The 14609-nt window shown below is 41.1% G+C and overlaps 1 protein-coding gene across 1 annotated transcript in view; it reads left to right on the top strand.

Annotated features, from left to right (window-relative positions):
- Nucleotides 1-14609, top strand: part of LOC129695814 (probable E3 ubiquitin-protein ligase HERC1) — a 291266-nt gene that overhangs the window by 197450 nt on the left and 79207 nt on the right. Inside the window, 6 exon segments of the mRNA XM_055633161.1 lie at nucleotides 1952-2007; nucleotides 5994-6182; nucleotides 7555-7726; nucleotides 9394-9664; nucleotides 10963-11176; nucleotides 14169-14422. Of these exon segments, the coding sequence (XP_055489136.1) occupies nucleotides 1952-2007; nucleotides 5994-6182; nucleotides 7555-7726; nucleotides 9394-9664; nucleotides 10963-11176; nucleotides 14169-14422 (1156 nt within the window).

The raw sequence follows: 14609 nt of genomic DNA, 5'->3' as shown, positions 1-14609 counted from the left end.
GTCTGAGAATGGAAAGCCTCATCTTGGGAGCAGATGTAGTAGAGACAGAAAAATTGAGGAAGTAGATGACATCTTTGCAAGAGGCAGAGAGGAGGATTAGTTAAGATTACTGTTGGAAACGTTGATTAAATTTCTTAGGCAATCTTCAAAGGTTAAACAGTTTTTGGGAAGTTTAGACAGAAGTTTAGGAAGATTCTCTCAAACTTCTAAGGTTTCTCCATGAAAAGTATTCTGACAGGATGCATCTGCTCTGCTCTTAATTTTTGAAACTGTAGAGCGAAGAACAGAGGCTCATCACTTCCTCCCATCCAGTCCATGTTCATAGTTTTACTGTTACATCAATAAGGATGGAAGTATCTTCAAGGACATCTGTCACCTCGGTCATTCCGTTTTCTCCCTTCCATCTTCTGGGAGAGATACAGGAACTTGAAACCTCAGATGTCCAGACTTAAGAAAGGCTTCATCCCCACTGATATAAATTGCTGCGCTAAGCACCTCTTTCACATGCCCTTTCAGGAGATTCTGCTGTATACTGTCACTTGATACAGTTATCTGTTATTGCACTTTGGTGTTTCTTTTGCACTACTTTGGTTTAGATTTATTATTGTTACGTGTACTGATATTGTTACATGATAATATTTTATATAAATTCAATCAAATCAAACTCGAGTGCAGTAGATGGAGCAAAGTGGAAGAAACAGAGTGCAGAATATAATTCTCAGTGCTGTATTCCATAGACAAATTCCAATGCCTGTAATGGGGTAGAAGTTAATCCAACAGTACTGTGGCTTATGGAAGTACCATTCAGAAGCCTAGTAACAGTGGGGAAGAAGCTGATCCTGGGTCGAGGTGAGACAAGCCTTTGGTCATGTTGGCTACTTTTCCAAGGCAGCGTGAAGTGTAGAAAGGAGTCAACGGTGGGGAATCTATCCGTGTGATGGATTGGGCTATATCTACAATTCTCTACAATTTTGTGCGGTCTTGGGCAAACCTTTTCCGAAAACCGATGATGCAACCTGACAGTATGCTTCCGTGATGCATCTTTAGAAGTTTGTAAGAGTCATTGAAGACACAAAACAGTACAGCTTAAAAACAGGCCCTTCGGCCATAATGCCAAAACCATCTTGTAGCTTTGTGCAAAAAAAACCATATCTGCCTATACATAATCCATATCCTTTCATTCCCCGTGTGTGTACAATGCCTTTCCTAAATGAAATGCTTTTCCTAAAGTCTCTTAAATGCCTGGGTGGGGGGAAAAAACTTGCCCTTCACATCTCCTTTAAACCTTTTCCCTCAAATCTTAAAGCTATTCCCTCTAGTATCTATGCCTCTCATAATGTTATATCCTATACCTGGATCTGTGCAGTGCTAATCTCGATGTGCCTATGATGTCTTCCAAAAACAATTAAATTTGAAATAAATAAATAATAATAATTTTATGAATATTGAAATCAGAATACATGGAAATAGAAGGATTAAACAAAAGCATAATAATTTAAAAAGCATTAATCTGCCCTCTCCTAATTCCAGGCCTCAAATTCCCTTTGAAATCAGTAGGGTATCATATCCTATGTTTGATTTTACATGGCCTAGGATCAGAGAGGTAATTTTTCCCTAGGGTAATGCTGGGGAATGTGAGCAGGCAGGGCTTTGTCACTGTACTAGATGCATTGTTGAACAGTACAGTGCCTGATGTGGAACTATTGGTCAGTCACAAACTTTGTTTTAAACTTTGAAAATGTTGAACCTTTGGGTTTGTTCCTTTGTAACAAGCACCATCAGAAACTTGGAGATTTTCTGCTATTTTTGATTAATTAAAATATATTTTTAATAGAAATGATCATGGAAGTCATGCTTCATGCTTGGTCATACAGTGCTTTCTGAATATTCTAGAAGCATAGAATTTGTCATCCAGTTCCTAATACACTTTATTTTCCTTCCCCATCCCCAGCAAAGCAAAAGGATTAGCACCTGATTTAATCAACAAGCCTGAAAATACACATGAAGGTACGTAAAACACACAAGGAAGCTATAGGATCACAAGAATTGGTTCCGCGTTATTTATTAAACATTTAAAAGTCCTCTTTATCTCTCTTCTTGCCAATTGTTTTAAGTCTGCAGCCAAATGTTACTGAACCTTGGGAAGCCAAAATGTTTACTTGGAAAAACACATGCTGATGTAACTCAGCAGGTCAGGTAGCATCCCTGGAGATTGTGGATACGTTTCAAGTTGGGACCCTTCATCAGATCTGTCTGAATAAGGGTCCCTACTGGAAACGTCACCGATGCATGTTCTTCAAGGATGCTGTCCGACCCGCGAGTTTCTCCATCGTTTTGAGTGTTTTCTTGGTAAACCAGCATTGCTGCTACTTGTTTATACATTAATTTTATTTTATTTTATCAATAAAAGCACTTGATCTTTTTGACTTATCTTTGGTTTTTGTTTTGGTTCACATAAATCATGTTGGATTTCCTTGGAAATAATCTTCATGGTTTCTAAATGCAGATTCTGTCTTGAGGCCAGTTTTTAGGGCATTAATTGTAATTAATATGTTCAGTTCTAGCTCTATAATGTGTCTCCTATGTTTTTGCTTTACCTTTAATTTATATTTACTATACCTCAATAGGTAGGAATATTTTTTTGTTGTTATTTTATGTTTTGGGGCAAATTTTTACTGCTAATGAATAAATGTTTTGCAAACCTTTCCATCATTTTAGAGGGGCCTATAATCCTCTTTGTGCAATTAAATGTTATATATTTCCATTCACGTAACCAATGGTATCTATTGTTATTGCCCTGTGCTTTTTAATTCTAATTTAAGTATTACAGGTGCACAACCTTTTATCCGAAAGCCTTGGGACCAGACACCTTTCGTAATTCAGAATTTGTCGGTCTTCGGAATGGAATTTTTTTTGCGTAGATTTTAATGGCTGGCTCAGTGGTAGAGTGCTCGGCTCGTATCCGCAAGGTCGCGAGTTTGCGCCTTGATCCCGGCGGAAGAAGTTGGAGCGGGGCTGGGCTGGGCTGCTGCTGGTTGTGGGTCTCTGGGATCTCTGTGCTTGCGGTGGGCCTGGTGGTCGACGTCCAATTGGTCCTGACGTCTCCGGTGACTGCACTGACCTGCAGCCATCGCCGTCGTGAAGACAGTACAAAGCCCCCACGCCGGTGCAATGAGCGGGGAGCTGGAGAGGGGAGGGAAGGGGTCACACACATGGCCGGGAAGCAGAGGGGTGTAGGTGGGGTGAAATTGAAGGGAGCGACAATCTGCTGCTGCCTGCACGCTGAGTTAAAAAGTTCCCACGCAAGACTCACGATACACTGTGTATCGTGTCTACCGTGGGAACTTTTTAACTCAGCGGGCAGGTAGCAGCAGATTGTCAATTATAAACCCTCCCGCGCAATATACTCTCACCTGCTCTTTTATGAATGGGGATTTAGTTCCCCTTTCTTCGAGGACCGACCGGAGGTTCCGAAGTCACCTCTGCGGGCCGCCCTCGGTGAACGTCCTGTCTCCCTGTCCCTGGGATAGTAGGGGGCGATCAAACAGCACAATACCCCCTCCCCCTCCAACTCCAGAGGAATCCGCTCCCCGATGGGCCGCTACGGCGACAAGTGCCAGTTCGCCCACAGCCCGAGCTGCGCCACCCCAAGAACAAGAAGTACCTTCCACACTATCAGCTTCTGCCCATACACTGCGTGTTCCTCTGGAGTTGGAACGGGGCTGGGCTGGAGTTGCTGATCTGGGATCTCCGTGCTTGCAGTGGGCCTGGGGGTCGGTGTCCCGATGAGAGGGTGCAGCTCGGGCTGTGGGCGAACTGCCACTTGTCACCGTAGCGGCCCATCGGGGAGCGGCTTCTGGTGGTCCTGACGTCTCCGGCCAGTTTGCAGTTTTCCTCTGGAGTTGGAACGGGGCTGGGCTGCTGCTGGCTGTGGGTCTCTGGGTTCTCCGTGCTTGCGGTGGGCCTGGGGGTCGGTGCCCCGTTGGTCCTGACGTCTCCGGTGACTGCACTGCGCTGCTAGAATCGCCGACGTGAAGACAGTGCAAAGCCCCCGCGCCGGTGCTATGAGCGGGGAGCTGGAGAGGGGAGGGAAGGGGTTACACACATGGCCGGGAAGCACAGGGGTGTAGGTGGGGTGAAACTGAAGGGAGCGTCAATTTGTTGCTGCCTGCACGCTGAGTTAAAAAGTTCCCACGCAAGACTCACGATACACTGTGTATCGTGTCTACCGTGGGAACTTTTTAACCCAGCGGGCAGGCAGCAGCATATTGTCAATTATTAACCCTCCCGCGCAATATACCCTCACCTCTTTTATGAATGGGGATTTAGTTCCCCTTTCTTCGAGGACCGACCGGAGGTTCCGCTGTCACCTCTGCGGGTCGCCCTCGGTGAACGTTTTCAAGGACCTTTCTTCAAGGACCGAAAAAATGGCCGCTATTCGGAGCTTTTCGTTATTTGGATCGTCGGATAAAAGGTTGTGCACCTTGTACATACATCATATAATATGGTATATGTCCACATCTTAACATGGTTATTTGGTTTAACCTTTATTTAGTTCAATTGAAAACATTATGACCAATTTATAGTAATTACCTGACTTTGCTACTTCTTTGCATTTGTTAATTATTTTTAGTTGATTGTTTTAATATGAAGTAGTTTATAATTCTAAGTGGTAATGTTTCATTAATGTGTATGAAAGAAAATAATGTGCAGTTGAAAATATCTTCAAAGGTATCATAGAATGTCAGAATATTCCAAACTTGAATGGCTGAATAACGAATCTCATTTGGATTGTAATAATGTTTTTATAAATTGATTGATTTAAATAAACAAAGCACATTGTGAAAATAGCATTCATAAAAATAAACAATAGAATTTTGCAATGAAATGTCAGCATTCAGCACGTGCATGAACCTAAAAATCCTGAACTTGCTTTGCCTCAGCTTTTTCTAAATTCTGTCACTTTTGGATTCTTCAAATGTGAGAGTATGAGATCGTGGAAGGTCATTATGCTTGCAATGGGAATTTTTTTTACATTCTGTGTCGCATTAGACAGTACGACAGTTGCTGCTACCCTCACTTTAGTGGGGAAGATTGGCTACAAAATAACAAGTTAAATATAACTAAACTTTCAGATCCCTGATTTTATTTTAGTTTAGAGACACAGCTTTGCAAGAAGCCATTCGAGCCCACCGAGCCTGTGTCTGTCCTGGTTCTATATTATCCCACTTTCTCATCTACTCCCTACACACTAATGACAATTTCCAGAAGCCAATTAACCTATAAACCAGCATGTCTTTGGGATGTGGGAGGAAACCAGAGCACCCGAAGGAAACCCACGCAGCATCAGGGAGAATCCAGATAATACACCTAAGGTCAGGATTACACCTAGGTCTCTAGCGCTGTAAGGCAGCCACTACCAGCTGCACTACCATACTGCCCTTTTATGTGCTTTCAATTTTAAGTTACTTTTACACTTTGTAATGTGAATAATATGAATGTTTCTGGATAGCAGGACTGCTTATTGTCTTTAGCCACTTTGGCAGTAGGGTAAGCTGCAGGGTATCATTTAGCCAGCTTGCAAAGTTTACCATAGCAATTTTGTGGATGAGACTTGATCTGTACCCTCTCCTGCTAGGATTTATGTCATATGCCAAGTAAGGCCTCGTAGCTGAGGTTTGCATAAATCTCTCTTCACAAGTCCTAGCCAAAGGAATGCAAACATTTATTGCTGGCCAGTGCTGATCACAAATTCTGAATCTGAAGGGTTTCGGCCCGAAACGTTGCTTATTTCCTTCGCTCCATAGATGCTGCTGCACCCGCTGAGTTTTCCAGCTTTTTTTGTGTACCTTCTGAATCAATTTGTGGCTTATCTGCCTAATTCTCAAAAAACATGTTTTCTAATGGACCTCCAATTCATTTTCTGATATTACACTTTTTTATTTAAACAACATGTTGATGTACAAGACTTGGGTACTCATTTTATTTTTCAGAGGACTGGGATATGTTAGATGCCGAAGGAAATGAGCGACTTACAGGACTAGAAGATTTTGCTTCATTAACAGGGCCACTTGGATTGAATGATAGCAAACTGATTCCAGATCCTGTCCAATTTCCAGAACAGGATCCCCTTGGAGCATTAATTACCACTGATAATGCAGAAGAGACTCTTTTAAAGAAAGGTAACAGAAGCCATATTAATATAGCCATATTAATGAAGAAGGGTCTCGACCCGAAACGTCACCTATTCCTTCGCTCCATAGATGCTGCCTCACCCGCTGAGTTTCTCCAGCATTTTTGTCTACCTTTAATATAGCTAAGATGTGTTTTGACAGTTTCCTTGTCTCACTGATCATGAATTGACATCTTAGGTTAGTAAGATAACACGTTCATCAAAACATTTTGATGATCATAGGCAATAAATAAAGGCCATGGAGATGCAGAGACAACTGTGAGTTCTTACTAAGTTGCAATTGTTTTTAAGTTGCTACAGGTACAGTACAATTTAGAACACTTGCATGCTCCCTTAATGAAATATGATATATACATTGCATTCAGAAAGTATTCAGACCCCTCCACTTTTTTCACGTTTAGTTAAGTTACAGCCTTATTCTAAAATGGATTAAATTCATTTTTTTTTATCATCAACATTACACACAATACCCCATAATAAAAAAAGTGAAAACAGGTGTTTAGAAATTTTTGCAAAGTAATTTAAAAGAAATAACAGATATCACATTTTCATGTATTCAGTCCCTTTACTCAGTACTTTGTTGACGCACCTTTGGCAGCAATTACAGCCTCAAGTCTTCTTGGGTATGATGCTACAAGCTTGGCACACCTGTATTTGGGTAATTTCTCCCATTCTTCTCTGCAGATCCTCTCAAGCTCTGTCAGGTTGGAGGGGGAGCGTCGATGCACAGCTATTTTCAGGTCCCTCCAGAGATGTTTAATCGGGTTCAAGTCCGGGCTCTGGATGGGCCACTCAAGGACATTCACAGACTTGGCACGAAACCACTCCCGCATTGCCTTGGCTGTGTGCTTACGGTTGTTGTCCTGTTGGAAGGTGAATCTCCGCCCCAGTCTGAGGTCCAGAACGCTCTGGAGCAGGTTTTCATTGGGGATCTCTCTGTAATTTGCTCCGTTCATCTTTCCCTCATTCTGACTAGTCTCCCAGTTCCTGCCGCTGAAAAACATCCCCACAGCATGATGCTGCCATCACCATGTTTCACCATAGGTATGGTATTGGCTAGATGATGAGCGGTACCTGGTTTCCTCCAGACGTGATGCTTGGCATTCGGGCCAAAGAGTTCAATTTTGGTTTCATCAGACCAGAGAATCTTGTTTCTCATGGTCTGAGAGTCCTTTAGATGCCTTTTGGCAAACTCCAAGCGGGCTGTCATGTGCCTTCTAGGCAGTACAGAGGCATTGACACATTTTGGCGCTGACAAATGAGTAGGTTTTACTTTTTGACAGAAGTAATTGAATCTGATTTCACTGTGTTTTAGTTTTGTCATACAATTTGAAGATATTTGAACATGTTTCCATTTTTAGGTGTGAACAAGTGTGATGGGAAAAAATATTCTAGGCTGGCTTTGGGTGAGCAAGCAGCATCTCTTCGAGAGACCAAAGAAAGAGTTATTGCTCTCCAACATGTCACAATGTCGATGCAAATTCTTTTAGCACATACCATGGTTATGAAAGCTTTATCACTTATCTCTGTGAGGTATTTCAGATATTATACAGTTTCTCAGTAATTGTGACAATTTAATCAATAGCGATGAAATTTTATTTGAATTTACTTTTAAACATTCCAACGTGATCACTCTCATGTTTTTAAATTTTGTAGGGTCGAGGCCCAATCTGCTTAATCTCTTTCCATTTAACAAACCCACCCCAACCTTGGAATCTGCCTTTGCTACACAGTCCATCACAGATTCTTCCTCCAATGGAGAGACCAGTCCGAAACACTCCCTGTGACTCTATTTAATATAAACAAGACATCCCTCCTCTTGTTTTCCTCTTGTAATAAAAGCCATTTTACCACTTGCCTTCGTAATTGCTTACAAAACCTGCTTATTAACTTTCAGTAGTTCATATACAAGGACACACAGGTCCTTCTGACTACCAACACCATTCAATCTCTTGGTATTTAAAAAAATGCTGAGTAAAAAATAATCAACACACTTTGCAGCTTGCCATCCGGGAGAGTGGAGAGAACTCCATCACACTACTGATGTGTCATTTCTAAATCAGATTCAGATTCGGATTCAGATTCAATTTTAATTGTCATTGTCAGTGTACAGTACAGAGACAACGAAATGCATTTAAATGGGAAAGAGATGTTGGGTAATCGGGTATGAGCTACTTGCATGAAATACCTGGCCTCTGACCTGCTCCGACAATTAAATATTTTACCCAGTATTTACCTCAATCTTCCTTCAGGGTAATAATATTAAAGGAAGTGAAGAGATGGCAATAACATTAATTCTCAAGAAAAGATAGATATACACAAAATGCTTGAGTAACTCAGCAAGTCAGTTAGCATCTCCGGGGAAAGATCTCTGGAGCTTTTGATCAGAAGATGGGTCTCGCTCTAAACGTCACCTATCCATTTCAGAGATGCTGCCTGACCTGCTGGATTACTCTAGCATTTTGTGTCTATCTTTGGAATAAACCATCATCTGGTCACGGTGGCGTAGTGGTAGAGCTGCTGTCTTACAGCGAATGCAGCACCGGAGACCCGGGTTTGATCCCAACTACGGGTGCTGTTTGTACGGAATTTATACATTCTCCCAGTGACCTGCATGGGTTTTCTCCGAGATCTTTGGTTTCCTCCCACACTCCAAAGACGTACAGGTTTGTAGGTTAGTTGGCTTAGTCAATGTAAAAATTGTCCCTAGTGTGTGGAGATAGTGTTAGGATGCAGGGATCGCTGGTCGGCGCTGACCCGGTGGGCCAAAGGGCCTGTTCCCCCGCTGTATCTCTAAACTAAACTAAATTAAACCAGCATCTGCAATTCCCTTTTATTACATTAGATAGGACCTGTCTTGCTCAGAGGTTTGTGACAAATTTTATGTAACATTTGGATTTGGGGAGGTTCTCAATTGTTCTTGGAATACCCATAATTAATGTGGCAATTAATGTATATAACAATGACATTTATTAAAACTACATGCGTTCAGAGAATAGGAAACAAAATTATTTCAAAGTATATTAAAGCACAACCAAACATAAAACTTACGGGGGCCAATGCAAGTCGTTCAGTTATTCCTGGCATTTTTGCTTGGCTATTTACATAAGTACAAAAACTTTTTAAATATTAAATATATTGTAGCATAGAACAGTAATTTTTTTTTGTAAAATATTTCTCTTTCTAAATATGCTTCACAGTGGGTCTATGTGCAGTCAGACAAGTGGGCTGGAAGCTCTTGGATTAACGGACATCCGTATCTTGGTTCGGTTGATGTGCCTTGCAGCAGGAGGCAGGGCTCAGTTGGCAAAGAACGGAACTGAACATTTATTTTCAAGTACTCAGTTTAGACCTGCAAAAGGAAGAACATGGAGTACAAGATCCTGCTTGACATACATGAGTTCAGCTATTGGTTGTCTAGTGGCAAACAGCCCTACAGCTTACAGGGCATTGGTTAATGTCTGTACTCAGGTAATTTAAGGAACAAAACTGACTGTAAATTATATAGAAAATATTGCAAGCAATGCAAATCAAACAATACAGAATCTTCGCTCTAACCCATGGAATGTGATGGAAGGTCATCTGAAATACAAACCTTTATTTCAACAGAGGTTGCCTGACCTGTTGCTAAGTAGCATTTTCATTTCAAATTTCCATTGTAAATGGTATTCTTGGTTATTTTATGAAATTATCTATGATGCTTTCTAAGTAAACGTATTTCTTGTCAATTTAATGATACGATTCTTGCAATTCTATTGAGACTATATAAAATTGAAATTATTTGTGTCTGTGCTATATTTGTAAATGTGATCTTTACTAACTGCTACTGCACTTCTTCTAATAACCATATAACAATTACAGCACGGAAACAGGCCATCTCGGCCCTACAAGTCCGTGTCGAACAATTATTTTCCCTTAGTCCCACCTGCCTGCACTCATACCATAACCCTCCATTCCCTTCTCATCCATATGCCTATCCAATTTATTTTTAAATTTTTAAATACACTATCCAGATGTATAGCTGTGATATCCTCTGGATTTTGGAGGCATTCTTTGCTTTATGTATCTGGATGTGAGCATTGCTGAAAGGCCAGCATTTACTATCCACCCTGAAGTGTCTTTGAGAACTTAGTGATAAATAAGCTTTTTGATTCACTGTTTTATCTGGTGAAGGTAGAATAGTTCCAGGATATATGCCCAGCAACTCCCGAGGGCCACCACTGACCATAAATCTACTGGGCCAACGACATACATTTTTTTGCCCAAAGAGCACATCAAAGACTGGGTAGCCTGTAGAAAATAATGAACTCCCAGATATTAATGATGTGCAAATTAGCAAGGTTGGGGTGGGGGGAAGGGAGGATGAATCTTCAAATCTAGAGCTGGCAATGTTCCAATGCCCCCGCTGTACAGGTCTGCAGATCTCTTTGTACTACCTTATGTTGTAGACTCACTCTATTTAAATAATAACTTAGTATTTTGCTATTCCTATCCAGAGTAGACCACCACACATTTTATATACACCATATTTCGCTTGCTCACTTACCTAACTTACCAATGTCTTTTTCAATTACTGTCTTTTTCAATTACTGTAGCAACGTTTAGGGCTGAAATAAATTACCTCCAATAAATACCTGAGGCTTGACCACAATAATAAGCAACATACTTAACTGAGAATCTTCGCAAGTAACATGTTACATTCAGTGGAAGTTTATGCTGCTAAGTCTCAATAAGGAACTTAAATATCTCTTTGCTAATTCTTTCCCAAGGATTTAATTGCTGGTGCAACAGGTCTACATATAGGTGCAATTCGTGATGTGCAGCAAAAGAACAGAGTGCTTCATTATTTTCATAGACCAGCAAAAGACGACAAACTTTCTGGCTCTCCTAACTTTCTGGTAACCCAAGCCTTGGTAGCATTGTTGACGGAGAAAGGTTGTTGGCATCATTCTAGCCATGAAAAAGAGGATGCAGAATCTAAGGGTAAGGAATATTGCATGCCAGAGCTCATTTTGTAATTTGTGAGCAACTTAAGCATTTTAATAGCATTCTGCATTTTAATTATTTCATACCAGTTTTTTCCAGGTTAATATCGCTGTACTGAAAGCAATATTTGTCAATATAGCAAACTAACTCCCTGATATTAATGATGTGCAAATTAGCACGGTGGTGGGGCAGGAGATGGGGGGGGGGGGGTTCAAGATGAATCTTCAAATCTAGAGCTGGCAATGTTATTGTCCCTTTTGTCACCTGTTGGTCACTTTTCATCTATAGTCATTGTCTACCCATCTGCCAAAAGTTTAGTTTTGTTTATTGTTACGTACAGTGTTGTGCAGTGAAAAGCTTTTTGTTGGCACTAATCAGTCAGCAGAAAGTCTATACATGATTACAATAGAGCTGTCTGCAGTATACAGATAACTGTCCACAGTGTACAGATGTATTATTTACCTAGCAACCAAAACTGGAAGTCTGAAACAAAAGCACGGTTGATAGGTTAATTGGTTATCCCTGATGTGGATGAAGTTAAGTTTTAATTAATTCAAATGAGATACAAGCTGAATACTTAGAGTAAGTTGATAGTGGAGAAGTATTGTTCATCCCAGTTTGGCAAAATAATAAATCAGGGAAGGTAGTGCATCGTGGATAACAAGGGAAATCAGGGATAGTATCAAAACAAAAGATGAAGCCTACAAATTAGCCAGAAAAAGCAGCCTACCAGGGGACTGGGAGAGTCCAGCAGAGGAGGACAAAGGGCTAAATTAGGAAAGGGAAAATAGATTATGAAAGAAAACTGCAGGGAACATAAAAACTGACTGCAAAAGTTTTTATATATATGTGAAGAGAAAAAGATTAGTTAAAACAAATGTAGATCCCTTGCAGTCAGAAGCAGGCAAATTGATCACGGGGAACAAGGACATGGCAGACCAATTGAATAACTACTTTGGTTCTGTCTTCACTAAGGAAGACATAAATAATCTGCCGGAAATAGCAGGGGACCGGGGGTCAAATGAGATGGAGGAACTGAGTGAAATCCAGGTTAGCCGGGAAGTGTGGTGTTAGGTAAATTGAATGGATTAAGGCCGATAAATCCCCAGGGCCAGATAAGTTGCATCCCAGAGTACTTAAGTCAGTAGCCCCAGAAATAGTGGATGCATTAGTGATAATTTTTCAAAACTGTTTAGATTCTGGAGTAGTTCCTGAGGATTGGAGGGTAGCTAATGTAACCCCACTTTTTAAAGAGGGAGGGAGAGAGAAAACAGGGAATTACAGATCAGTTAGTTTAACATCGGTAGTGGGGAAAATGCTAGAGTCAGTTATTAAAGATGGGATGGCAGCACATTTGGAAAGTGGTGAATTCATTGGACAAAGTCAGCATGGATTTATGAAAGGTAAATCATGTCTGACGAATCTTATAGAATTTTTCGAGGATGTAACTAGTAGAGTGGATAAGGGAGAACCAGTGGATGTGTTATATCTGAACTTTCTGAAGGCTTTCGACAAGGTCCCACATAAGAGATTAGTATGCAAACTTAAAGCACACAGTATTGGGGGTTCAGTATTGATGTGAATAGAGAACTGGCTGGCAGACAGAAAGCAAAGAATAGGAGTAAACAGGTCCTTTTCAGAATGGCAGGCAGTGACTAGTGGGGTACCGCAAGGCTCAGTGCTGGGACCCCAGCTATTTACAATATATATTAATGATCTGGATGAGGGAATTGAAATGCAACATCTCCAAGTCTGCAGATGACACGAAGCTGGGGGGCAGTGTTAGCTGTGAGGAGGATGCTAGGAGGCTGCAAGGTGACTTGGATAGGTTGGGTGAGTGGGCAAATGCATGGAAGATGCAGTATAATGTGGATAAATGTGAGGTTATCCACTTTGGTGACAAAAACAGGAAAGTAGACTATTATCTGAATGGTGGCCGATTAGGAAAAGGGGGGGAGATGCAACGAGACCTGGGTGTCATGGTACACCAGTCATTGAAAGTAGGCATGCAGGTACAGCAGGCAGTGAAGGAAGCGAATGGTATGTTAGCATTCAGAGCAAAAGGATTTGAGTATAAGAGCAGGGAGGTTCTACTGCAGTTGTACAGGGTCTTGGTGAAACCACACCTGGAGTATTGCCTACAGTTTTGGTTTCCTAATCTGAGGAAAGACATTCTTGCCATAGAGGGAGTACAGAGAAGGTTCACCAGACTGATTCCTGGGATGGCAGGACTTTCATATGAAGAAAGACTGGATAGACTCGGCTTGTACTCGCTAGAATTTAGAAGATTGAGGGGGAATCTTATAGAAACTTAAAACATTCTTAAGGGGTTGGACAGGCTAGATGCAGGAAGATTATTCCCGATGTTGGGGGAAGTCCAGAACAAGTGGTTACAGTTTAAGGATAAGGGGGAAGTCTTTTAGGACCGAGATGAGAAAAACATTTTTTACACAGAGAGTGGTGAATCTGTGGAATTCTCTGACACAGAAGGTATTTGAGGCCAGTTCATTTGCTATATTTAAGAGGGAGTTAGATGTGGCCCTTGTGGCTAAAGGGATCAGGGGGTATGGAGAGAAGGCAGGTACAGGATACTGAGTTGGATGATCAGCCATGATCATATTGAATGGCAGTGCAGGCTTGAAGGGCCGAATGACCTACTCCTGCACCTACTTTCTATGTTTCTAAGTACAGAAGAGATGATCGGTAAAGAGACAAAATGTAAATAGAATAACTGTTAACATGAAGAACCCAAACATCTTTCAGTCATTTAAATAATGGATAACAAGGGAGGACTGAGGCCAACTAAGGACAAGGAAAATAATCTACATCTGTGGTGATGGTATGGAACTCTGCCGGTAATAGTGGTGGAAACAGAATCAATGGGAATTTTTGAATTTACTTGCTATGTTGCTAATCGAACCTGAATCAACTTAGTGGGCTCCTTCCTTGACAGAGCAATTTTGAGATTTTGTTCTTTTATATCTTTCAGATGCTCCGCATACTTCATCTGCATATTCTTACTCATCGTCATATGTTGGGCCTTTGGAACTAGCCAATGCACTTGCAGCTTGTTGCTTATCTGGGAGAATGAATTCTGGACATCGTCAATGGGCTGCACAGCATCTTGTACAGATCTTATCTACAACAGAAAGGAATAACAATTTAAGACCTCAAACCTATGCGGATTTGGCAGGAGATCTGCGGAAATGCCCCACTGTCAAGCTGGAAGCACATGAGAACCGGGTATGCATTCACTTTTTGGATTTTTTTGTGATTCATTCTCCAGATGTATATTATGATGCTGTTAATTAAAATACTAAATAGCTTAAATGGTGAAGACTGCAGGGCAATATAGGAAATTCAAAAAATTGTTTTCACATGATGACCTAAATTTGAAGCATTTTTTGTCTAGCTCAGAGATCATAAAAGT

Source organism: Leucoraja erinacea, chromosome 1 (genome assembly GCF_028641065.1).
Source record: "Leucoraja erinacea ecotype New England chromosome 1, Leri_hhj_1, whole genome shotgun sequence".
In the NCBI taxonomy this organism is placed as follows: Eukaryota; Metazoa; Chordata; class Chondrichthyes; order Rajiformes; family Rajidae; genus Leucoraja; species Leucoraja erinaceus.
The sequence above is the reverse complement of the archived record's forward strand: the minus strand, read 5'-3'. Positions and strand labels throughout refer to the sequence as shown.